The sequence below is a fragment of the Pagrus pagrus genome, assembly GCF_965226575.1.
Source record: "Pagrus pagrus genome assembly, contig: HAP1_SCAFFOLD_121, whole genome shotgun sequence".
Classification (NCBI taxonomy): domain Eukaryota; kingdom Metazoa; phylum Chordata; class Actinopteri; order Spariformes; family Sparidae; genus Pagrus; species Pagrus pagrus.
In genome coordinates, this window is record NW_028175342.1 from 138542 (window position 1) to 149695 (window position 11154).

The following is an 11154-nucleotide window of genomic DNA, read 5'->3' on the forward strand; positions in this document are numbered from 1 at the left end:
GGCGAGAACACTGGCAAGTCATCGGAGCTGCTGGAGGAAGAATCATCTGTGTCGCTGGTAGAGGAATCGTAGGAATCGCCGGAAGAAGAAGAAGAAGAAGAAGAAGAAGAAGAAGAAGAAGAAGAATCGTCGGACGAGCTGTCGGGCTGAGCCGAGGACGACAGATGAGACAATGACACAGTTGATGGGTATTTGATACACTGTCGCAATGACATTGCGATGCATTTAAATGTTTTCAATGACATGTCTTGTCCTGAATATTGATGAAGTAAGATTGTGTGTTGTTTGTTTGTTTGTTTTTTGCCCACCTCACACTTCAAACGTCCTGCCAGGGTAGGAAAGGCTGCCTAAGGACAAGTGTAAAAGAGGTCAATAGCCTGAACCTCTTATCGAGTAGAACAGAGATGGAGACGGTTACAGTTTTAGGTTAACCAAAGCTGTTGGATACTTATTGCAAATGCATAGAACGACTTGCTTTCTACTTACTGAACATTCTGGCTCCTGCTTCACCAACACGCCCCGTCTTCGACCGCAAGCCGGCCTCACCTGAGGGGGGGTACAGCAAAGAGAATCCCAATGTGAATCCGACTCTTGCGAGCGCGCGCCTTCGTGCATTGTAATGCAACAGCGTGTTATTACGCTATTTAACAACAACTTGCACTTACCGGGGAGCCTGGCTCTTCCTTGATTTTTCGACCCGGTGGACCGCCGACGGAGTCACTGGAAGACATCTACAAAGAGGGGGGAGTTATGTTATCGTGATGTGAATTGAAGAATTAGGGATTCGTATGCACTTTCAGAAAGGTGGAAGTTGAACATGGAAGAATTAGCAGAAAGAAATAGCAAGTTGGAACCTTTAGTCATTTTTATCCACTATTTGGAATTGGTTAGAAATGATCCTTCAGTTCAGATTTTTAAGACGAGTGATTGACATATCTGTCTTTGGAATGCCTTAATTATGCAAGATCATATTTTTAGAGTCTTAAAGCCTTCTCTTTAAATCAACTTGCAAATCTTCTGGGCTCAACCAAAGGGTGTGGGTTTTCTTTTTTGAAGAATTAGGGATTCGTATGCACTTTCAGTAAGGTGGAAGTTGAACATGGAAGAATTAGCAGAAAGAAATAGCAAGTTGGAACCTTTAGTCATTTTTATCCACTATTTGGAATTTGTTAGAAATGATCCTTCAGTTCAGATTTTTAAGACGAGTGATTGACATATCTGTCTTTGGAATGCCTTAATTATGCAAGATCATATTTTTAGAGTCTTAAAGCCTTCTCTTTAAATCAACTTGCAAGTCTTCTGTGCTCAACCAAAGGGTGTGGGTTATCTTTTTTGAAGAATTAGGGATTCGTATGCACTTTCAGTAAGGTGGAAGTTGAACATGGAAGAATTAGCAGAAAGAAATAGCAAGTTGGAACCTTTAGTCATTTTTATCCACTATTTGGAATTGGTTCGAAATGATCCTTCAGTTCAGATTTTTAAGACAAGTGATTGACATATCTGTCTTTGGAATGCCTTAATTATGCAAGATCATATTTTTAGAGTCTTAAAGCCTTCTCTTTAAATCAACTTGCAAGTCTTCTGGGCTCAACCAAAGGGTGTGGGGGGTTTTTTTTGTCTCTCAACCGTGTCCAAACTTACAGCGCACTAACAGGTAGAAGATGTAGGTCAACAGGAGGACGAGAACAAGAGCCAGCAGAGCGATGCCACAGTCGAAGGGATCCGCGCACTAAGAAAGGGGGGGAAAAAAACAACACACAGTCAGTCAGACAGACAGACATTCAGTCAGACAGACAGAGAGACAGAGAAGGAAAGAAAGAAAGAAAGAAAGAAAGAAAGAAAGAAAGAAACAAACAAACAAACGGTCATCCGATTTCATATTTACAGTCTTTGGCCACGGTGGTAGATGCTTTTAACACTTACACGGTATTTTCCGACATCATCAGGTGGTTGCCTAAACAGGGATGGCCATTCGAGAGTAAATACGCACATTAAGCTTTGAGTAATATCCACATCCACAAGACAGATAACAAAGAATTTGAGACACTGCGCTCACCATATTACGATACAGTGCGATCCATCGCCATTTTCAATTGCAGTACCTAAATGACGGCAGAAATATTCAGATCGTAAATATGTGATATTGAAATCTGTGCAGAAAGACCAACGCATAATGCCTTTTTATCCTTCCTTTACCCATCGCAAATGTGTTTCTCCGCTATATTTCCAGATTGCTTCGTAGATACCGCAGCGAGTTACAAACACCAACCTTCATCCAGCTGTTTTTGTGACACAACAGATGGTGAGAAAACCTTGCCTTCTCTTTTTTTAAATGGACAATCATTCCATCATTCCAAATGTTGTAATGCAGAACATTATTTATTGTCATATTTCCTTCTGTTTTAGACTGAAAGAGGAAGATTGCATTCTGAGAAAATGGCATACCCTCAGCAGGATGGCATTGCACAACGGGAACGAAGACATGCAGATTGGAGGGGGGAGCAAGACTGGTGGGCATCGTCTCCCCTGGTGAAGAAAAGCAAACGTGAGAGATGGGCGCTTGGCCGATTTCAAGAACGACGACCCTTCCTCTAAAGACCGACGACAAGATAATGGCACTCGCTATCTCTCTCTCTCGAAGAAGAAGAAGAAGAAGAAGAAGAAGAAGAAGAAGAATTGAAGATTTAGGGCTTCAGATGAGCTATTTGGAACACAAAGTACTTTTAAGTCAAACTTGGAAGCCTTAGCGATAAAGATTCACCTTCTGGTGTTATTTAGCGAGTCTTGTTATATTTGGAAGAAGTAAGTAATAAATATTCACTTTATGGAATCAATTATGGATTATTATGCAGAATTTGGAAGCCTTGGTAATTCATATTCACTTTCGGGATCATTTAGCGAAATTATGCTAAATTTGGGAGATTTAGTAATATATAATCACTTTCTGAAATAATTTAGCTAATTTTATAGTAGATTTGGAAGAAGCCTTAGTGATAAAGATTCACCTTCCGGAATTATTTTGCGAATGTCATTTTAAATTTGGAAGAAGCCTTAGTGATAAAGATTGATGGTAAAAAACAACTTTATATCACATTTCTGGAATTTACCTTACCTCATTTACGCGTCCAACAAATGCATGCGAATGCAAGCGCTGCCTCTTATGCTCTCCCAACAGTGCGTCTCATTGGCTCGTACTCAGCGGCCAATTGGGCTACAGGCTCGAATTATGAGATGCCGTTTTTGGATTCAATTTAGGATCAAGAATCACTTATTTGAATTTTTCATTTTGGATTTGAAAAAATGTGTGATGAAGCTTGTTAGCTCATCCCAGGAAGTCATATTCTCAACTGGGATTGGCCTGTTTACAAGCAAGTGTCTTTGTTTGTTTTCTGCGTCCTTGTTCCTTTGTTTTGTTCTATTCTACTTACGGATGTTTGTAAATACCGAAAGAGAAGAAGAAGAGCCGCCGCTGCCGCCGTCTGCTGCTGCTGTTGTTTTGTTCTGTCTGTCATTGTAATATTCTGTCCTTTGGATGCTGTGGCAAACATATTTCCCCCATGTGGGACAATAAAGCAATTCCGATTCTTAAACTTGAATGTTTGAAACACTTTACTATGGATGCCAATATTCAACCAGTTCTTCAATAGTAAACCTTTTTTATTTTTATTTTGAAGCAGTAACCATCTACATTTGTATTTGAAAAAGTTAGACTGTCAAACTTAGAGCCAGCAATGGCTGATTTAAAATCAGTTAATTCATCAGAATTCAAAACCCGGAACCATTAGTGATTAATATTTTTAGATTGGAAGGTTCAGTTATCTGTATCAATAGCAATTTAGGCATTTCAATCGAAATGCTGGAAGGATTAGTGATTTTTATCTCCTCTTTGTCGTTGATGACAGACCCTCTAAAAACAAAGAAAGAGGAAGCAATGATCAAGTTAACTGTGAACTTTTATTCACTGCAAAATGCTGTAAAAAAACAAAAACATCAAACAACAAAAGCAAACAACAAACAAACACAGTGACATCAGCAAAATGGACACTCAAGTCCAAGTCCATGACTGTTTATTTGGCAGATTTCGGCCAGCTTTTCATCCCAAGTCTGCTGGTGGATGAGGGGCCTTGCCTGCAGCTTGATCAGGGGCCTGTGGCGCTGGTGGATCGGGGGCCTGTGAAGCTGGTGGATCGGGGGCCTGTGGCGCTGGTGGATCGGGGGCCTGTGAAGCTGGTGGATCGGGGGCCTGTGAAGCTGGTGGATCGGGGGCCTGTGGAGGTGGTGGATCGGGGGCCTGCGCTTGTGGATCGGGGGCCTGCGCTGGTGGATCGGGGGCCTGTGGAGGTGGTGGATCGGGGGCCTGTGGAGGTGGTGGATCGGGGGCCTGCGCTTGTGGATCGGGGGCCTGCGCTGGTGGATCGGGGGCCTGTGGAGGTGGTGGATCGGGGGCCTGTGGAGGTGGTGGATCGGGGGCCTGCGCTTGTGGATCGGGGGCCTGCGCTGGTGGATCGGGGGCCTGTGGAGGTGGTGGATCGGGGGCCTGTGGAGGTGGTGGATCGGGGGCCTGTGGAGGTGGTGGTTCGGGGGCCTGAGGCGCTGGTGGATCGGGGGCCTGTGGCGCTGGTGGATCGGGGGCCTGTGAAGCTGGTGGATCGGGGGCCTGTGAAGCTGGTGGATCGGGCGCCTGTGAAGCTGGTGGATCGGGGGCCTGTGGCGCTGGTGGATCGGGGGCCTGTGAAGCTGGTGGATCGGGGGCCTGTGAAGCTGGTGGATCGGGGGCCTGTGAAGCTGGTGGATCCGGGGCCTGTGAAGCTGGTGGATCGGGGGCCTGTGAAGCTGGTGGATCGGGGGCCTGCGCTGGTGGATCGGGGGCCTGTGGAGGTGGTGGATCGGGGGCCTGTGGAGGTGGTGGATCGGGGGCCTGCGCTTGTGGATCGGGGGCCTGCGCTGGTGGATCGGGGGCCTGTGGAGGTGGTGGATCGGGGGCCTGTGGAGGTGGTGGATCGGGGGCCTGTGGAGGTGGTGGTTCGGGGGCCTGAGGCGCTGGTGGATCGGGGGCCTGTGAAGCTGGTGGATCGGGGGCCTGTGAAGCTGGTGGATCGGGCGCCTGTGGCGCTGGTGGATCGGGGGCCTGTGAAGCTGGTGGATCGGGGGCCTGTGAAGCTGGTGGATCGGGGGCCTGTGAAGCTGGTGGATCGGGGGCCTGTGAAGCTGGTGGATCGGGGGCATGTGAAGCTGGTGGATCGGGGGCCTGTGAAGCTGGTGGATCGGGGGCCTGTGAAGCTGGTGGATCGGCGGCCTGTGAAGCTGGTGGATCGGGGGCCTGTGGCGCTGGTGGATCCGGGGCCTGTGAAGCTGGTGGATCGGGGGCCTGTGAAGCTGGTGGATTGGGGGCCTGTGAAGCTGGTGGATCGGGGGCCTGCGCTGGTGGCTGAGGGGCCTGTGCTGCCATCACCATGTCTTCCACGCCTGAGTCATCCCCTGTGGATGAGAGGCAGACCACGTCCGTTATGTGGTCAGATCGTCTCGTGGATGGCAAATTCGAGTCATCCGAGGAAAGGTTCTCGTAAACCAACGTTTTTTCTTGCTTTTCCTCCTTTATCTTCTTACTCTTTCTAACTTTTTCTTTTCTCTTCCTCTTCCTCTTCTTTGAGCTCATCCCCTGTGTAGCGTCTTTGTCTGCGTCTGGGAGTTTGGCAGACCCCTCATCCATTCCCTTCTCTGCCTGGTCAGGGGCTTCAGCTCTTTTCTTGTCCCTTTTCTTCCTCTGTAGTCTGGTCATCATTGGCTTTTTTGATCTCCCCTTGTTCCTGGGTTGCTTTTTCATTTCTTTATCAGTCTCTTTCTGTCCCCTTTCTCCGTCTTCCTGTGTCTGTGAATTGTCTTTTTTTGACACTTCCTCCTCCTCCTTGTCCTCGTCGTTGTCGTCGTTGTTGTCCTCCTCCTCCTCCTCCTCCTCCTCCGCAGCAGCAGCAGCAGCACCATCACCATCACCATCTTCCGAGTCCGACTCTTTTTCTTCAATCCTTTCAGTGTTCTGACACAGAGCGTCGGCGGTGTGAGCCCTCGACTCGAAAGCCTCCTTGAAGTCCAGATCTGCCTCGTAAAACTTCTCAGCTGTTGCATTCGAGTGGCACATCAACCTGCGGACGCTGGACTTCTTGCTAGTGTCCAAAGACCTCCCGATCTACAAAAAGAGAAGACATAAAACAAGTTGAGGAAAAACACTTATTAGCTGGTCAAAACTCGAACCGATTGAATATTAAAAAAATTAAATAAATAAATAAAAAAATAATAAGAATTCTTACGCAGGTGCTGATACTGCTGCGGATCAGATTGAAGGTCGGACTCCCCGGTAGGCCGAAACCTTTCCAGGTGGCCTGGAAGGACTCCAGGAGTACGTTGTAGGGGCCACCATTGGAATTAGAGAAAAAAATCTCAGAGTCGCCGCACTTGAATTTGTGTCGGTGGTAGATGAATCTGCTGAGCCAAAGGTACTCCTCCTTATTCAAAGGAATGAGAGCGCGACCAAACGTTTCCTTCGTCTTGTGCTGTGTGACCTGAGAGAGTGAGAGAGAGAGAGAGAGAGAGAGAGAGTGAGAGAGCGAGAAAAGAAATCAATAAAGCAAATAATTACGCACTGTGATATGGATACATTATCTGAAAGATAAAGAGATTAAAATACTTTCTTTGGAACTATTAGCAAGTATGGATCGACTATTTAAAATTATTAGCAAATTGTATCCACTATTTGGAAAACACTGCACGAAACACACCTCCAAACGCACGTGCTTTGCGGATGCAATATGTGAAAGATAAAGAGACTAAAATGCGTTGTTTGTAATTATTAGCAAATTGTATCGACTATTTGGAAAACACTGCAGGAAACGCACCTCCAAACGCACGTGCTTTGCGGATGCAATATGTGAAAGATAAAGAGACTAAAATGCGTTGTTTGTAATTATTAGCAAATTGTAGCGACTATTTGGAAAACACTGCAGGAAACGCACCTCCAAACGCACGTGCTTTGCGGATGCAATATGTGAAAGATAAAGAGACTAAAATGCGTTGTTTGTAATTATTAGCAAATTGTATCCACTATTTGGAAAACACTGCAGGAAACGCACCTCCAAACGCACGTGCTTTGCGGATGCAATATGTGAAAGATAAAGAGACTAAAATGCGTTGTTTGTAATTATTAGCAAATTGTATCCACTATTTGGAAAACACTGCACGAAACGCACCTCCAAACGCACGTGCTTTGCGGATGCAATATGTGAAAGATAAAGAGACTAAAATGCGTTGTTTGTAATTATTAGCAAATTGTATCGACTATTTGGAAAACACTGCAGGAAACGCACCTCCAAACGCACGTGCTTTGCGGATGCAATATGTGAAAGATAAAGAGACTAAAATGCGTTGTTTGTAATTATTAGCAAATTGTAGCGACTATTTGGAAAACACTGCAGGAAACGCACCTCCAAACGCACGTGCTTTGCGGATGCAATATGTGAAAGATAAAGAGACTAAAATGCGTTGTTTGTAATTATTAGCAAATTGTATCGACTATTTGGAAAACACTGCACGAAATACATCTCCAAGTCTGCCAACACAGCACGCTCTTACCCCAATTATACGTCTGCCATTCCTGTCACAGTCTGCCGCCGTCACCTCCTCCACCTTTAGGTTTGCCAGGACCCCCCTCCTGTGGCCCGTCGTACAGACAATGAATCCGGCGATGAGTCCGTAGAAATGATCCAACTTTTTTCTGTTTGGCCGTTTTTCCAGGCGCACTGTAAAGCAGAAGGACATTTTCAACTAGCGTGCCACAACCATCTTCGTCTTATCTGAGTTTTCAAACGCCGGTAACCGAAATACTTACGCAGTGCAGCCGGTATCTCTCTTCGCACCTGCCGGAGGTAGGAGCTGATGTGGGCGGCCTTCACAAGCAAACCTGAAAGTCAGACACAAACCGGATTTCAAGTAAATGATGGTGTCGTGACTGGCGAGATAAAAATAAATAAATAAATAAATGAATAAATAATAACAATAATAATAATAATAATAATAAAATAGTAAGAATAAGAATAAATAAAAAATAAAAACAGATGCGGTTAAACCTACTAGTTTTTTTCATCCTGACAGATTGCCGATGCGTCACAATGTCCTTTTTGCACATTCTTGCAGCAGACTTCAAGATGAAAATAACTCCTCTCAGTAATTTTTGAGGAGCCTTGACCTCCTGGAGTTGTGCCTCCAAGAGGAATTGTAGAAATGCCCTCACGTTGCCAAGAATAATTAGCTGCGTTGTGACAGCATATTTTTTGAGCGTGTCCCGCCATCTGAGTGAGTGAGTGAGAGAGAGTGAGTGAGTGAGAGAGAGAGAGAGAGAGAGAGAGAGAGAGAGAGACACACACACACACACACACACAGATTAGCACACCTAGTAGATTTGCAACGTGCTACTCTCTCCCTTCCTCTCGGTTACACGTAGTGTTTGATAGACACAAGAAAGTTAAAAAGAGTATTAAAGTATTTACTCAAGCAGCCTCTCAGTGTTTCTCAAAAAACTGAACGTCATCTCCGGTATACTGCGGTCTGCCATGAAGAGCATCCACCGTCGGGCGTGTGCAACCCGCATCCTCGCGTTCTCCTCCTGTCTCCTGTTTCCAGCGGCGATGTTCTTGAACCACAAGTCGAGAATTTTTTCTGTGTGAAAGGGAAAGAGAATTTTATTGTTATAAGGGTTGTTTGGAATTATTAGCAAATTGTATCGATTATTTGGAAAACCTGCACAAAACGCACGTGCGATGTGGATACAATATGTGAAAGATAAAGAGATTAAAATTCGCTTTTTGGAATTATTAGCAAATTGTATCGATTATTTGGAAAACCTGCACCAAACGCACGTGCGATGTGGATACAATATGTGAAAGATAAAGAGATTAAAATTCGCTTTTTGGAATTATTAGCAAATTGTATCGATTATTTGGAAAACCTGCACCAAACGCACGTGCGATGTGGATACAATATGTGAAAGATAAAGAGATTAAAATTCGCTTTTTGGAATTATTAGCAAATTGTATCGATTATTTGGAAAACCTGCACCAAACGCACGTGCGATGTGGATACAATATGTGAAAGATAAAGAGATTAAAATTTGTTTTTTGGAATTATTAGCAAATTGTATCGATTATTTGGAAAACCTGCACCAAACGCACGTGCGATGTGGATACAATATGTGAAAGATAAAGAGATTAAAATTTGTTTTTTGGAATTATTAGCAAATTGTATCGATTATTAGGAGAACAACAACAACAACATAAACAACAAGAATATCTTATATGCGAGTAATACAAAAATGTAAATACCATAGCGAGGTAGCTTGGTCGGGTCGCTCACAATTTTTCTCCTCTCGAATTTTTTACGCGCAGAACTCCCTGGAGTCTGAGGGTTGTACTCCAGCATCTTCTTTGGCGTGGTGGACGAAGAGGACGACGACTGCTGCTGGTGAGGGGTGGACGGCGACTGCAGGTGCTGCGGGGTGGACGACTGCTGCGGGTGCTGCGGGGTGGACGACTGCTGCTGCTGCGGGGTGGACGACTGCTGCGGGGTGGACGACTGCTGCTGCTGCGGGGTGGACGACTGCTGCGGGTGCTGCGGGGTGGAGGACTGCTGCTGCTGATCATGATGATGAAGAGAAGGGGTGGACAACTCCTCCTCCTCCTCCTGCTGCTGCTGCTGCTGCTGGGTGGACTCCTGCTGCTCCCGAGAAGGAGTCGATGATGTCATCCAAGTATTCGTGTCGCTCCTCAGCCGGTGAATTCTTACCCTGAGACCGACGCAGCCGTTACAGTTTTTCCGTAGAGGTAAGGCATGACCACAGGAAGAGAGAGTGCTGGTGCTGGCGCTGTGGCTGGTGCTGGTGCTGGCGCTGGCACTGGCGCTGGCGCTGCTGCTGCTGGGGCTGGCGGTGGCATCTCCAACTCCATCCTCATCTCCATCCTCATCTCCATCTCCATCCTCATCTCCATCTCCATCTCCATCACTGCTCGACGTCAGCTTCTCCTGGTCCAGGGTGGTCATCATCGCTGGCAGGGGATTGGACTTCCTCAGCCTCCTCAGGGCTTTCAATTTGGCACTCCGTTTGGCGATCCTCAGAATATTTTTCTGAGTCTCTTTCTGTAATGGCAAGAAAGCACATTGAAGGTTAAATCTCAGCACGACACGTGTACGCCAATAGCACATGTTGATATTGTGTATTTTAAATCAAGGCGGACAGAGGAACTAACCTTCAGCCCGCCGTGCATATTCTCCACATGCTTGTCCAGCCGGGATAGCTTTTTGCGTTTGCATATGGGACATGTTAGCCTGCCGTTATGGCTGGAAATAAGAGAAGAAAAGAAAAAAAAAGAAAAGAAAAAAATGACAATTCAAAATTAACAATAATAAACGCGACACCATTAAGGAAACAAAAGCGGAGGTGTGAGACGCGATTCATCAGAGCCACCGAACGGTACTTACGTCGCCGAAGCGTAGCCGAGGAGCAGCTTCAATTCTATGGAGTTTCCAATCTGGTGGTACTTGACCAGATGCTGGCGAACAGCAACATAGGGCACCGCACACACTGGACACGGGACTGGACTCCGTGGCATCTTTTTCTCTGGTGAAGACAAGCAGACAGACGTTATTAGTCTATTAGTTTATTAGTCCGTTATCGTTACTCATTACCTAGAATTACCTACATTAGAATTTGGAAGCCTTGTAATAAATATTCACTTTCTGAAATCAATTAGTAAAAATTAGGCTGAATTTGGAAGCCTTGGTAAGAAATATTCACTTTCTGGAATCAATTAGTAGAAATTAGGCTGAATTTGGAAGTCTTAGTGAGAAATATTCACTTTCTGGAATCAATTAGTAGAAATTAGGCTGAATTTGGAAGCCTTGGTAAGAAATATTCACTTTCTGGAATCAATTAGTAGAAATTAGGCTGAATTTGGAAGTCTTAGTGAGAAATATTCACTTTCTGGATGTTATTTAGTGAATCTCATTGCAAATATGGAAGCATTAGTAGCGTTAGATGATGACTTGAAATTGGTCTTACCTCAGTGTTGCATCCAACAAGTGCATCTAAATGGATGCACTTGATGGAAGGGC

At 45.3% G+C, this 11154-nt stretch overlaps 1 protein-coding gene across 1 annotated transcript; it reads right to left on the minus strand.

Annotated features, from left to right (window-relative positions):
• Nucleotides 1-1621: 1621 nt before the first annotated feature.
• LOC311254004 (uncharacterized protein) lies at nucleotides 1622-10535 on the minus strand (the record flags this gene model as incomplete). The annotated part of the gene is made up of 9 exons (XM_084384432.1): nucleotides 10290-10535; nucleotides 9369-10179; nucleotides 8538-8706; nucleotides 8122-8339; nucleotides 7880-7951; nucleotides 7624-7790; nucleotides 6306-6557; nucleotides 5894-6184; nucleotides 1622-1729 (listed from the first exon to the last, which is right to left on the minus strand). The coding sequence occupies exons 1-9, from the start codon at nucleotides 10305-10307 to the stop codon at nucleotides 1622-1624; spliced, it is 2106 nt and encodes a 701-aa protein (XP_084240558.1). The 5' UTR covers nucleotides 10308-10535.
• Nucleotides 10536-11154: the final 619 nt, after the last annotated feature.